This window comes from Staurois parvus, unplaced genomic scaffold, assembly GCF_062004578.1.
Source record: "Staurois parvus isolate SC_StPar_1 unplaced genomic scaffold, SC_StPar_1.0 ptg000390l, whole genome shotgun sequence".
Taxonomy (NCBI): Eukaryota; Metazoa; Chordata; class Amphibia; order Anura; family Ranidae; genus Staurois; species Staurois parvus.
In genome coordinates this window covers 11,689,181-11,704,265 of record NW_028318186.1, presented here as the reverse complement: position 1 = coordinate 11,704,265, position 15,085 = coordinate 11,689,181, and the positions used below count along the sequence as shown (strand labels likewise).

General features: G+C 44.4%; 1 protein-coding gene across 18 annotated transcripts in view; it reads right to left on the bottom strand.

Annotated features, from left to right (window-relative positions):
* The window catches only part of OTOF (otoferlin), a 547,586-nt gene that overhangs the window by 174,313 nt on the left and 358,188 nt on the right, over positions 1-15,085 (bottom strand). For all 18 annotated transcript variants that reach the window (XM_089686080.1, XM_089686077.1, XM_089686076.1 and 15 more), the window contains one exon: positions 4,846-4,919. In XM_089686080.1, coding sequence (XP_089542206.1) covers positions 4,846-4,919 — 74 coding nt within the window. The remainder of the gene's footprint in view (positions 1-4,845; positions 4,920-15,085) is intronic.

The window sequence follows — 15,085 nt, the reverse complement described above, 5'->3', positions numbered from 1 at the left end:
ACAAAACCAAAATACACCACTGGGTATAGGATTATACTTTTTTTTTTTAATGGTTGAACTGGATGGACTTTTGTCTTTTTTTTCAGCCAGACTAACTATGTAACTATATGTAACTCCTCTGACACCTGGTGCTCCCCTTTGCTCAAGCAGTCAACCGTCCCCTTGTGTCCTTATATCCAATGCATAGCTATGGGCTCTCTATTGTACTGGGTGATGTCAGAGGGCATTTGACCACTGGAGTGCAGGGGAGAAGAGGCCATAGGGACTGGTCTACCAGGCTGGAGGGAGCTTGTGGGAGGATCAGTTAAGTAAAAGCTTTTTTGTTTTTGTTTAACCCTTGCAGTGTGGAGTTCCACTTTAAACTGTGCCTAAGCAATAACCTGAGAAATCTATCTTTTTGTTATGAACAGCAGTGCACTTTCCGTTATGTGCCTCACATTAGAGATGCACCAATGCCCTTTTTTTGAATCGATACATTCGGTCAAATATTCCCTGATACTGAGTACTTATATTTTGCCGTGTGATTTGCATCAATACAAAATGCATGGACGCAAATTGCACCACAAAGTATAGCATGCTATTTGAACAGGAATGCGATTCCTGTCCAAATCACATGCGATTTCCCCACTGTTTCTGTGTAAACCCAGGCTGGTCATAGCTGGAGTTCACACGTGAGTGGTACGGGAAAACTCCCTGCGAGGATCCCCTGCTGAGTGGAGAATAGAAGAGAGGGGCATGTGGGGATGTATATCTTGGTGTCGGCAACCAGGTGGAGGATGGAGCAGATGCACTGGATTCTCAGCTGTAGGAGAGGAAAGAAGGCCATGAGGATTTGAAATCTCCACGGCTTTCTTTCCTTTCCTTGTAGTGATGACAGTATGGGCTAGACAGCTTTTGATTGGTCACAATCAGAAGCCATCTAGCCGTACTGTCATCTAGGTACTGAAAGGAGAGAAAGCCACAGGGACTTGAAATCCCCACGGCTTTCTCTCCTCTCCTTGTAGTGATGACAGTACATGCCAGACAGTTTTTGACTGGTCATGATGCTGACCAATCAGAAGCTGTCTAGCTCATACTGTCAACCCTGCACTGAAAGAAGATAAAGCTGCGGGGACTTGAAATCCCCACAGCTTTCTCTCCTCTCCTTGTAGTGATGACAGTACAGACTAGATAGTTTTTGATTGGTCATGATGCTGACCAATCAGAAGCCGTCTAGCCCATACTGTCATCCCTGCACTGAAAGGAGAAAAAGCCGCGGGAACTTGAAATCCCCACAGCTTTCTCTCCTCTCCTTGTAGTGATGACAGTACATGCTAGACAGTTTTTGTTTGGTCATGATGCTGACCAATCAGAAGCCGTGTAGCCCGTACTGTCATCCCTGCACTGAAAGGTGAGAAAGCTGCGAGGATTTAGAATCCCCTCGGCCTTCTCTCCTCTCCTACAACTGAGAATCCGGAGCATGTGCCTCCATCCTCCGTCTGATGGCCAACACCAAGATATTCATCCCAGGGGCGGACTGACAACTCATGGGGCCCCCGGGCAATAGGGGATCATTGGGCCCCTGTGTCCTTGCCCAAACTCAAAAAAGCCTATGAAAAAGGTACCAGGGGCATCTCATGGGGCCCCCTACTGACCCCAGGCCCTCAGGCAATGCCCGAGTTTCCAAATGGTCAGTCCGCCCCTGATACATCCCCACACATCCTTCTCTCCTACTGTCTGGTCAGCATGGAATCAGTGCAGGGAGGTTTCCCGCACCACTCATGTGTGAACTTAGGCTATGACAAGCCTGGGTTCAAACAAAAACAGTGGGGAAACCGCATGTGATTAGCACAGAAATCACATTCCTGTTCAAATAGTATGCTATTCTTTGCAGTGCAATTTGTGTCCATACATTTTGTAAGGACACAAATCGCACCTCAAAGTATTGGTTTGGGTATCAGGAGCATTTTCACGAGTATGAGTATGGTATCAGCGCATCCCTACTTCACATAGTTATACAGTATATCTGCAGTGTGAGATCCTAGGCACTGCTGTCCCTGACTGCTAGTCTCAGGAGATTTGGATTTCTCACTATTCTCTTTGCTGGAGAGAAAGCTGCAGTGTAAGGATCTTCTTGCTTGCGCTTTATCCATTCTGTGAATCTCTACTTCCGGCATCTCTTTTGCTCCTTGAATATTCCCTCACCAGTCATCAGATTGCCAGGGGGTCAGCTCTGACATGAGGAAGCAAAACCCCGCCTTTTCCAAGATGGCAGTGCCACCAGTGTTAGTAGCCTTGTGGTGTCACTTACTTCTCAGTGGATTTGCAAAAGAGATGTGACCAATCAGAATGATTGTTTAAAAATAAAAGCCTGACTTGTCACCATGGGCAGATATTCCACTTTTTTCTGTGCGCTTTTTTTCAAAGCTAAACTCCCGGCCAGAGACGGACTGACCATTCGGGCACTCAGGGTCAGTAGGGGGCCCCATGAGATGCCCCTGGTAAATTTCATAGGCTTTTTTGGGTGTGGTTTGAGTGTGGGCGAGGACACAGGGGCCCCATGATCCCCTATTGCCCGGGGGCCCCATGAGTTGTCAGTCCGCCCCTGCTCCCGGCAGCTATAAATGAATGCAGCTCTGCATTTATTAACTACTTAAGCTCCGGAAAGGTTTTACCCCCTTCATGACCAGGCCACTTGTTTGCTGTTTGGCACTGCACTACTTTAACCGGTAAGTAACTGGTAAATGTAATCATGCAGTGCTGTATGTTAATGAAAAGTATATAATGTTTTTCACACAAAAAAAGGTTTCTTTTGGTGGTACTTGATCACCACTGTTTTTTTATTTCTTTGTGTGGATTTTTTGGGTGCGGTTTGAGTGTGGGCAAGGACACAGGGTCCCCATGATCCCCTATTGCCCAGGGGCCCCATGATTGTCAGTCTGCCCCTGCTACAGACTATGTTATAAATAGTTGAATTTGTTTTTTAAACTGCTAATGGCGGTGATCAGCGACTTATAATGGGGCTGCGATAGTGCGGCAGCCAATCTGACATTAACTGATGCTGGGGGGAACTGACTAACTGCAATGACATCACCAGTGACATTAATACAGTGATCAGTGACAATACTATATGCTGTCACTGTACACTGTGTAAAATGTGCTGATTTTTGTTAATGATCTCTTAGTTTCTCATCCCTGCTTTGCAGAGATAAGAAACAGAGAGATTGTTCCCTCTGTACAGAGGTCTGTGTTGAATGTCAACACAGAGCTCTGGACTGTGATTGTACACAGCCGATCAGCACGTCCTGGCCATGAATCATTGGCTGGGACTTGCTGATATGCTCCTTCTGAGCGGGAGTGGGCGGAATGGGGTGAGCGCATTGAAACCTGGAAACAGGTAGTGATGTACTGGTACATCGCTTTGCCTGTGCGGGCCACTCGCCCGTGGTAGATTGTGGGCGGGAGGTCTGCAAGCGGTAATAAACCATTAAATGTATTTTTTTTTTACGTAAGCAGTATAAGAACCTGAAATTGAAGCATCGTACCCGTGCGGTTTCTGTACAGCAGGGAAGGGAGAAGCAGAACAACTAGCCAATTGGTTGATGTTTGGCTATCAGCATGCTGAGAAAAGAGAGATCAGTGACATAGAGAGAAGTTCATCAGCCTGTCTCTTCTTCTTTCACTGTTCAATCACAGGATGGAGGAAAGACAAGACCTGTAAGCAGTGGTGTATTTAGGTTTCATGCTGCCCTAGGCAACACAAAAATTGCCCCCCCCCCACGGAGACTCCCTTACATCGACCAACACCCCCCTTTACCATGAAGAGAGCCTGACATTGACCAACAACACCCCAGCCCCCCAATCAGCACCCAAGAGAGCCTTCCACTACCATTGCCCCCCATACACTGACAACCCCCCCCCCCGCCTCCCCCACCCCAGCAACAGATAAGACACTCACTTTCACAGCTCTGGACATCCCCGGGAACAAGAGTCAGGCTCTGCATACAGCATCAAACAGCCCACAGCCTCTCTCAGATCCCACCTGGTCCCCGTGCTGTGTGTGTTCCTTCTTTTGGGGGATGGCTCAGCCCCCGCAAAAATGCTGTTGCCCCCCTGAAAAATGCCACCCTAGGCAAGTGCCTTGTGGTAAACACGCCCCTGCCTGTAAGAGTTATTGAACTGCAACAAAGGAAACTATCTCCTGCCCTGCCAGACAGATCTGTGCTATGTGGCATGTCTGTGTAAATTTCAGGCCTGCATAGACATAAGTACAACTCCTTTTGCAGCTATTTCAGCTTTGTATTCAGTCCGGAGTTCCGCTTTATCACCTTATTACTTTAATTCTTATACTACCATTTCTGGAAGTTCATTAAACATTTAATTTCTCGCTATCTATCTTTGTTGAAATGAAAATTTTGAAAAGCCAATAATCCAAAATAGAATTACATGTTTTTATTAGCCCCATTGCAGCTTGTGAAATTAACCGAAAAACAAACCGCGTATGAGATGTTCTATGTTATTTATTGTTACATTGGTCTGCCTAATGTTACTTTTCCAAACACAAAAAATATATCCATGCACCTGGTGATGCCTGCCCCTTCAATTGGTGACACCTGGGGGGGGCACACCTGAAATCCCCACCCGGTACCCTTCTGTTCCCTGTATCTGAAACTGAAATATCTGTTTAGGGTGGACTATTTCTAAGAACGGCTCAATAATAAATAAATGATATAGTGAAATGTAGCATTGCTGGAAAAGCACATAAGGTGTTGAAAGCGTTCCCTGCGAGGTTCTGGATCAAGCATCGCATTAAATAATTATTGTGAGCCGAGAGGGGGATCGGTAGAAGTAGTGGAATCACATTACCTTGTCTCCTGCCGTCATCTTTCGGTGGACGTGTCTTGCCGAGCTTCATGGCAGAAAATACTCCTTTACCAACTCTGTCGAATAACACACAGAAATCATGAATTGATATAAAGTGACTTAAAGTGTGTCTAAACCCCAACCCAAAAGAAAAGGTATTATAGTGCAGCTTTCTGGCCTTTAGATATGATGGTTGTGTTAGTTTTCTTTTTTCATTTTTTTTCTTTTTCTTTTCGCCTGGTGATCCTGCCATTACCATACTTCCTGTCTGAGAATGACAACTCTCACTCTGCACTGGGACTATTTTGGAGCAGCGTTGTCACCCTAGGTTCTCCTAATTTGTACTACAAACCCCACATCTCATCTCCATTACATAGGGAGGCGTTCTTTTTGCAGTTTATAGAAGATAGCGTGGGAAACTAATAATATACTTGATATATCAGTTTATTGCACAGGATGTTACAAGGACACTGAGATCTTTTATTTTCACCTGGTGATCCTGCCATTAACACGCTTCCTGTCCTGGGGTGACAACACACACTCACTTCAGTGGGATTATGGTGGAGCAGTGTTGTCACCAGGGCCGTGGATAAGGGGGTACCTCCAGTCCTCTTGTACAGGGCCCAGACCAGCACAGGGGTCTCAGGCAGCTGGGTGAATTGGATGTGGGAAGGCAGCGTGATCAGCACAGCGGGGGGGGGGGGGGGCAATTATTGTTACTGATCCCCTGTATGGCTCTCTCTGCAGCAATTGACAGCTGGCTTCTTCTCTCCTTCCCACTGGCTTTCATCTCCTGCCGAGAGAACCATACAGGGGATCAGTAACAATAATTGCCCCCCCTGCAGCACGCATCACCCTCCCTGTGTACCATACATTTCCCCCTGCTGCCCAGGCCCCCGGTGCGCTCCCACCCCTACAGTGCTTTCAGCTTCCCCCCTTTTCTTCCCACTGGCAGCCACAAGCACAATAGGATCCCTCAGGATGGAGAGTGGGGGAAGGGTCCAGTAAATATGTTACATTTACCAGCCCCTTCCTTTCCTGAATGAACACAATGGGTGGTAGGTATCAATCATTCACTGTGTTCATTCATAACTGAAGCATAGTAAACTGTGATTTGTTTTTTGGGGAGGGGGGGGGCTGGCAGGTTAGCTGTAAGGGGTCCTGTGGTTTCTAGCAGTAGCCTTGGTTGTCACCCTAGCTTGCTCTCCTAATTTGGACTGCAAACCCCTCTCCTCATCCCCATTACATAGGGAGGTGTTCTTTTGTAGTTCACAGAAGATAGCTGGAGAAACAAATAACATACTTGATATATCAGTTTACTGCACAGGAATTTACAAGGAGACTAGGATCCTGGCAGGATCAACAGGTATTTTTGTGTACTAGCAGAAAATGTGCTCAACCTGAAAAAAGAAAACAAAAGATCTCCTGTTGGGTCTTAATAACTGTCCATGACTCCACTGCCATGTTGACTTCCACAACCAAAGGGGCTCCCCTGTGCTCTGTCCTGCCTGTTCTTGCCTGGCCATCTCTGGTTTAAAGGATAAGTTCACCTTTTAACAAAAAAACAATAAATGCACATTTTTTGCAGGTAAAAAGATGTGCAGTTATTTTTTGTTTCTGGAGCCTGTAAAGCATTGCACCAGCGATGCAGGTCTCCCCCTGACCTGTCAGTATATCTGCTGGTTTGTACATCCCGGGCAAGCAGATACTTGCTGTCAGAAAGACTCAATGAACTATCACGGCGCTGTGGACTTGCAATTTTCTCATTCGCAGGATACTGTGATAGATTGACGCGGCCAGGCAGGCGGAGCCCCGCACGGCCACTTTTTAAAGAATTTTGACAGCTGGCGGGGAAGAGAAGATCCTCCGCTAGCTGTCAAGACAGGGATTGGGGGGTTGCGGGGGCCAGTCTGATCACAACATTTTACATGTTATACCCTGAATGTGGGTGTAACATGCAGAGCTGCTATTAGAAACCACTGGCCCCATACAGCCAACCTGACAGGGCACCCATTCCCCCCAAAAATCATAGTTTACTATGCTTCAGTTATGAATAGACACAGCAAGTGATTGGTACTGATCATTCATTGTGTTCACTTAGGAAAGAAGGGGGCTGGTAAATGTGACATGTTTACTGGACCCTTCCCCCATTCTCCATCCAGAAGCATTCTATTGTGTGCTGGCAGCTGCCAGTGGGAAGGAAAGGGGGAGCCGTAAGCACTGTGGGGGGTCTGGGCAGCAGGGGGAAATGTATGGTGCACAGGTAGGGTGATGGGTGTGGCGGGGGGGGGCAATTACTGGAACCGATCCCCTGTATGGCTCTCTCTGCAGCAGCTGAAAGCCAATGGGAGGGAAAGGAGTAGAGGTCTGCTTTCAGATGCTGCAGAGAGAGCCATACAGGGGATCGGTTCCAGTAATCCCCCCCCCACACCCCCCACCATGTCGATGATCCTCCCTGCCCACATCCCATTCACCCAGCTGCCTGGGCCATGTACAGGCAGATTTAAAACATAAAACGCACCAAAAACGAGCCAAAAACGCAATACACGCTTTTCTGCAGCATTTTCATTGAAGTCTATAGAACCAAAAATGCAACCTTTTGGATCCAAAAAAGTCTCTGACCCATTCCAAAAAACGCACCGGGTGAAAATACGGAGATGTGAACATGTTCCATAGGAAATGGACTGTACTGAGTTTCTGCAAAACTCAACCGGAAAAAGAAAACAAAAGATCTCCTGTGTTAATCACTGTCTATGACTCCACTGCCGTGTTGACTTCCACAGCCAAAGGGGCTCTCCGGTGCTCTGTCCTGCCTATTCTTGCCTGGCTATCTCTGGCTTAAAGAATAAGTTCACCTTTTAACAAAAAAAACCAATAAATGCACATTTTTTACAGGTAAAAAAATGTTCCTTTTCTTAATTTTTGTTTCTGGAGCCTGTAAAGCATTGCACCAGCGATCTAAGTTATTGATTAGGTTAGGTTCACACCTATGCAGGTTGTGTTTGAGCTGTTTCTGCGTTTTGGCACTTATGTTTTTGGCGCATTTTGCTAATTTCTTTCCTTGTTGCTAGGTAGATTTAAAATGCTAAACACATCAAAAACGAGGCAAAAATGCAATACATGATTTTCTGCAGCGTTTCCATTGAAGTCTATAGAACCAAAAGTGCTACTTTTTGTTTCCAAAATGCACCGGGTGAAAACGCAAAGATGTGAACATGTTCCATAGGAAATTATGTTAAATGGACTGCTGCAGAAAACGCTTAGGTGTGAACCTAGGGTTAGGGATCACTGGATTGGGGACAGGAGAGGAGTTGGGGGGGGGGGGGGGTAATGCACTGAGATAATTGTAATGGCATGGAAACCATGATGATTTGGGTCAATTTTATAATAACTTGTTTTGTCAACTGCCTTTTATTACAAGTATTTATATACGAGCACCAATTATACAGCATTTTGTATATACATTCACATCAGTCCCTGTGCTCAAGCATCTTACAGTCTATGGTCCCTAGCTCACATACTAAGGCCAATTGGCTATATGATTGGAACATGGGAGGTAACCCACACAAACACAGAGAGAACATGCAAACCCCATGCCAATAATGTCATGGTTGGCATTTGAACCAAAGATCCCCGTGCTACAGGGTAGAAGTGCTATTCACTAGGCCACCCTTTTATTTGCTTTTTAATCAAAAAAAGTCACTGCTTTTTACAGCATTTTCAGTGTTAGAGCATTTTTACAGCTAATACACTCCTCTAGAAACACACTAGTCCTTGTTTTTTCTTCCAGCCAAAAAACATTGATTACAGTCCATGTGTGCATGTAAAAATGTCAAGTGTGCATGAGGACTAAGTCCTCATGCACACTGCACCTTTTGATAACGCTGGTAACGTTAGCTGTGTAAACATGAGTTTTTCAGCTTTTTTAGCGGTTTTACATTAGCGTTAGTCCAAAAACCCTGGTTTGCTGCGTTTTACCGCATTTTGCTACGTGTTTCAGCATTGGAATGCTTTTACAGATAAAAAAACTCCTCTAAAAACCTACTAGTTCTGGGTTTTTTTTCCAGCCAAAAAACATTGATTACGGTATGTGTGCATGGACACATAGGATAACATGCTGGGGGGGGTTACTAGCTGTAGAAAAAAAATGTCAAAAGCCCAAAACAGCAGCTGTAAAAACATCCATTGTGCATGAGGGGAAAGAAAAAGAAAGAAAGAAAGAAAGAAAGACAGAAAGAAAGAAAGAAAGAAAGAAAGACAGAAAGAAAGACAGAAAGAAAGACAGAAAGAAAGAAAAAGAAAGAACGAAAGAAAGAAAGAAAGAAAGAAAGAAAGAAAAAGAAAGAACGAAAGAAAGAAAGAAAGAAAGAAAGAAAGAAAGAGAAAAAGAACGAAAGAACGAAAGAAAGAAAGAAAGAAGGAAAGAAAGAAAGAAAGAAAAAGAAAGAACGAAAGAAAGAAAGAAAGAGAAAAAGAATGAAAGAAAGAAAGAAAGAAAGAAAGAAAGTAATTAGCAGACATGCAGAGGTATCATTAGAAAGAATGAGAAAGAATAAGAAAGAAAGTGAAAAAGAAAGAAAAAGAAAGAAAGTGAGAAAGAATGAGACAGAATAAGAAAGAAAAAAGTAAGAAAGAAGAAAGAATGAGAAAGAAAGTGAGAAAGAAAGAAAGAAAGAAAGAAAGAAAGAAAGAAAGAAAGAAAGAAAGAAAAAGAAAGAAAGAAATAATGAGAAAGAAAGTGAGAAAGAAAAAAGTAAGAAAGAAAGAAAGAGAGAGAGAAAGGGAGAAAGAAAGAAAGAAAGAGAAAAAAAGAGAAAAAGAAAAAGAAAGAAAGAAAGAAAGAAAGAAAGAAAGAAAGAAAGAAAGAAAGAAAGAAAGAAAGAAATTAGCAGACATGCAGAGGTATCATTAATTCCTAACGGCACCCCCACGCATAAAAAACACAGCACATTTTCTGGTACAGGAAACCTCATGGTGCCGCAGCAATATGTGGTTCCGTTTGGCTACTCTTTGAAAAAGGGTGGGGAACATTTTCCCTGTGATTCCCGCAGCTACAGCAGCCCATTCAAATGTATATTATAATTAGCAATAGAATCAGCAAGCAAAAAGGCAGAAAGTTGTCCCAATTAGTTCTTTAGGGAAATGTGTGCTCCATCCGTATGATTCATCTTCTATCTCCCTACAGCGTCTTTTGTTGAGCAACGCATTTCAAAGTGTTGATACTTTTCTATTGTTTGAAAAATTAGATGATATAAAACTTCCTTTTACAATGAGAATGTTCATTTTGCATATTACAAATGACACCATGTTGGTAGTTATAAAGCTTTAATCTTCTACTGACAGCTCCCAGGAACTCATTATCGGCAAGTAAAAACTCAATATTTGTGGGATTACAGCTGCCCACTCAGAGCAGTGTACTGGCACTGCTCAGAGACAGATGCACTGATATTTGGACAGTGTCATCAGTCTTAACGACTAATCCTAGCCAAAACTAGAAGTTTAATTTTGGGTGAAAGTAGGCGATATGAAATTTAATACAAAGATTGCCTTTCCCCTGTCAATCTTACAAATCCTCAGCACTATTCAAAAAGAAATGAGAAAGGATTTTGGGGATTCAAAAAAAGAGTTTTAGGGATGATGGGTAGACAAGGGATGTGCTCCGTCCTGTTCTTAATTTAAAGTTGACCAGGGACAGTTCAGATATAGACAGCTGAAATTATATATAAAACTTTCTGGGGTCTTTTTATAAGAAAAAAATGTCTCAGCATTCGCACAGCCATCACAGATAATCCCCATAATGTGTCTAATATGTATTTCCTATTAATGTCACCTCCATCTAGTGGCTATAATGCATTATTTTTCTGATTGAGGTATTTATGGAAAATACTGCATTATGGCCACTAGATAGAGCCGATCACCATAGAAATGACACATTTGACACATTATGGGATTATTTGTAATGGCTGTGCGCATGCTGAGACAAATGAAAAAGCATTTTGTTTTTATAAATATACCCCTAGGTGTTAAAGTCAACCTTGGTCTTCCCTCCTTCTGCTTCTCATTAGAGGTAGAGGGGAATGATCTAGACTAGGGGTCTCCAAACTTTCTAAACATAGGGCCAGTTTACTGTCCCTCAAACTTTAGGGAGCCAGACTGTGACCAGTGGGAGTAGAAAATACCCCAGAGTCAATTGGCGTACACAATGCTTTAATAGCTTGATGGTGACTAGGAGTAAAATAATTACATAGTATCTGTGGTTAGTAGGAGGAAAACAGTGCCACGTCATTGGTGTCAGTGGGAGGAATAGTGTCCCATCATTGGAATTAGTGGGGGGAATAGTGTCCCATCATTGGTATCAGTGGGAGGAATAGTGCCCCATCATTGGTATTAGTGAGAGGAATAGTGCCCCATCATTGGTATCAGTGGGAGGAATAGTACCCCATCATTGGTATCAGTGGGGGGAATAGTGTCCAAACATTGGTATCAGTGGGAGGAATAGTGCCCCATCATTAGTATTAGTGAGAGGAATAGTGCCCCATCATTGGTATTAGTGAGAGGAATAGTGCCTCATCATTGGTATCAGTGGGAGGAATAGTGCCCCATCATTGGTATCAGTGGGGGGAATAGTGCCCCATCATTGGTATCAGTGGGAGGAATAGTGCCCCATCATTGGTATTAGTGGGGGGAATAGTGTCCCATCATTGGTATTAGTGGGAGGAATAGTGCCCCATTATTAGTATTAGTGTGAGGGATATTGCCCCATCACTGGTTTTCAGAGAAGGATCACTGCCCTGTCATTCGTATTAGTGGGAGAAACAGTGTCCCATCATTGGTGTCAGTGGGAGGAATAGTGTCCCATCATTGGTGTCAGTGGGAGGAATAGTGCTCTATTATTGCTATCAGTGGAAGGAATAGTACCCCATCGTTGATGTCAGTTGGTGACAGTGGGAGGAATAGTGCCCCATCATTGGTTTTAAGAGGGGGAATACAGCCCCATCATTTGAATTAGTGGGGGGAATAGTTCCCCATCATTGGTATCAGTGGGAGGAATAGTGCCCCATCATTGGTATTAGTGGGGGGAATAGTGTCCCATCATTGGTATTAGTGGGAGGAATAGTGCCCCATTATTAGTATTAGTGTGAGGGATATTGCCCCATCACTAGTTTTCAGAGAAGGATCACTGCCCTGTCATTCGTATTAGTGGGAGAAACAGTGTCCCATCATTGGTGTCAGTGGGAGGAATAGTGTCCCATCATTGGTGTCAGTGGGAGGAATAGTGCTCTATTATTGCTATCAGTGGAAGGAATAGTACCCCATCGTTGATGTCAGTTGGTGACAGTGGGAGGAATAGTGCCCCATCATTGGTTTTAAGAGGGGGAATACAGCCCCATCATTTGAATTAGTGGGGGGAATAGTTCCCCATCATTGGTATCAGTGGGAGGAATAGTGCCCCATCATTGGTATTAGTGGGGGGAATAGTGTCCCATCATTGGTATTAGTGGGAGGAATAGTGCCCCATTATTAGTATTAGTGTGAGGGATATTGCCCCATCACTAGTTTTCAGAGAAGGATCACTGCCCTGTCATTCGTATTAGTGGGAGAAACAGTGTCCCATCATTGGTGTCAGTGGGAGGAATAGTGTCCCATCATTGGTGTCAGTGGGAGGAATAGTGCTCTATTATTGCTATCAGTGGAAGGAATAGTACCCCATCGTTGATGTCAGTTGGTGACAGTGGGAGGAATAGTGCCCCATCATTGGTTTTAAGAGGGGGAATACAGCCCCATCATTTGAATTAGTGGGAGGAACAGTGCCCCATCATTGGTGCCAGTGAGAGGAACAATGCCTCATTATTGGTGCCAGTGGGAGGAATAGTGTCCCATCATTGGTATTTGTAGGAAGAATAATGCCCCACCATTTGTATTAGGGGAGGAGTAGTGCCTCATCATTGGTTTTAGAGGGAGGGATAGTGCCCCATCATTGGTTTTAGGAGGAAGAGTGTCCTATCATTGGTGTCAGTGGGAGGAATAGTGCCTCATAGTTGGTGTTAGTGGGAGCATAGTGTCTCATGTCAGCAGGAGGATTAGTACCCCTAGGGTCAGATAAAACCAAGCAAAGGACTACTTCCTTATTGAGCTACTGAACTCATTTGCTATGATCCTGACACATCACCCAGGACACAACAGCACCAGGATGTCCAAAATGTGGGATTGTCTCGGCAAATCCAGGACAGCTGCATCTATGCATTGTCACCAAAACAAAAACTGATGAGAAGGACAACATGCCACCAAAACAGGAGATTAAATCTGCCAATAGGGGCAAAAAAAGCATGAAAAGGGTTTAACCCTGGTCTACTCTATCCTATACTAAAAAAAGATTGACTTTAAATGTACATTAAATAGTGATCACCCACCTGACTGAGTGCAATGTAAGAAAAACTGAAATCTTTTTTTTTTTTTTTCAAATGTGGATATTCCATGGATACAGCTACAGTATGTCTACCATTTTCTTAGGGCAATGTCAACACTCTGGGCACAGAAGATATTTCCAAAGCCTGTACAGACATGACAGGACAAGACAGTCAATGAGTCTAGTGTGGGTAGAAGCAGCCATTTTTAAGTTCTTGATAGCGTGGGGAAGAGTTAGACCCTTTGCCAATTATTTTTGCTCTCTGTGTCTTTGATGGGGAGATTCATGCTTTCATTTGACCTGGTGACCATTTTCACTGAGATATAAAGTGAGGAGAACTGAGCCCGTGCCCTCTGCCACCTCCCTCCCACTGACAGAATGGGTTTCTGCCGGGCACCAGCGTGGACCTTATACATGCTCATAATTAATTCCACTCTCTCCTGTACCATGTGGCCAAGTATATGGACACTAGCACAGACCCTATGCATGCTCATAGTTAACTCCACTCTCTCCTATACTATACGGCTAGGTATATGGGGTCTCCGTACCATTGGTTTAGTCCCATTTACATTTACTTGTACCACACTTCATGAACAGCTGCTATACACTCCCCACTAGTTCTTGGTTACCCATGATGACTACTTTCCTGCTCCAATGTTCCTGCTGAGTTAACCTTTCATTGTAGCCTTCCTTCTATACCCCATGTGAGCTTTACAGGCCCTGTTCTTCTGATACACCATATTTTACCATGCACCCCTGGAATAACTTCAGACCACGTTTAAGTCCTTTTAGAGACTTTACTTAGAACTCTAGTGGCAATGTCCACACAACTGTAATACAGTTCCAACCCAGTTGAGGCTGTCCAGGCATACCTTAATAGATGTAGGCCATAACTGGTGCCCTCCAAAGATGGAAGATTCCTATGAAATGTAGGTATCTTGTGGGACTACATGACGCAGCAGCCCTTCTCCCAGACTGGTCTCCCCCCTGTTTAAAGGAAGGAAGGAAGGCAGGGCACAAAAAGCCCAGGAAATGAGTCCAGACCAATTAACCCCTTCCCAGCCTGGACAAACTAACTAGCCTAATTACACACACAGAATCCTCCTTGTAGGCACCTGCCTACAGGGGTCTTACAGATTCATGCCTCCATAAACAATGGATGTTTCCAAGGAAGAAGCTTGCACAGCAGGCGGACAACTCTTACTGTGAAGCAGCAGCATAGATCATATCCCCTATGTAGTACTATCCCCTTGGGGGTGGCTGTTGAATTGTGGGTCCCCCTATAGTCCTGCACAGCCAGTCAGTTAGCATTTTTCACACATGGTTAGAGATCAGGCCTCGAGAGTTGGTTTTGTTTTTTTTATTGAGATGATTAAACTTGGATGGGGTCGTGGTGTATAAGATGCCCAAGGGAACTGGAATCTTGAGGACAAACTTCCTGAACTATTCACAGCTTCTCCTTAAAAATACACAGTCTCTGTTGGAGTGCTAGGCTACAACTCCAGTCGTAGTACCCAGACCCCAGATGAACTCCTGTTCACTTAGCAGTCTGGTAACTTTCCTTTCCTGAACAGGGGATCTGGCTCCTCTTTCTTCAGCTAAGGTTCACAGTCACTAGAAGGGGGCTAATCTGGTCCCCACCAGAGTGCTCCTTCCTCTATCCACCCAGGGAGTGTAGGTGTACTCACTCTGTGCCTCTCCTGCACAGTTTGTGGAATGGCTGCTGCTACCAGACTTATCAGCTGGGCAGCTCCTTTCTTGCTACACAGGTGGTCCTCTCTCAGGGGACCAGTGAGTCCTGAGCGTTTCTCTCTGTCTCCAGGCTCGCAGGCAGGC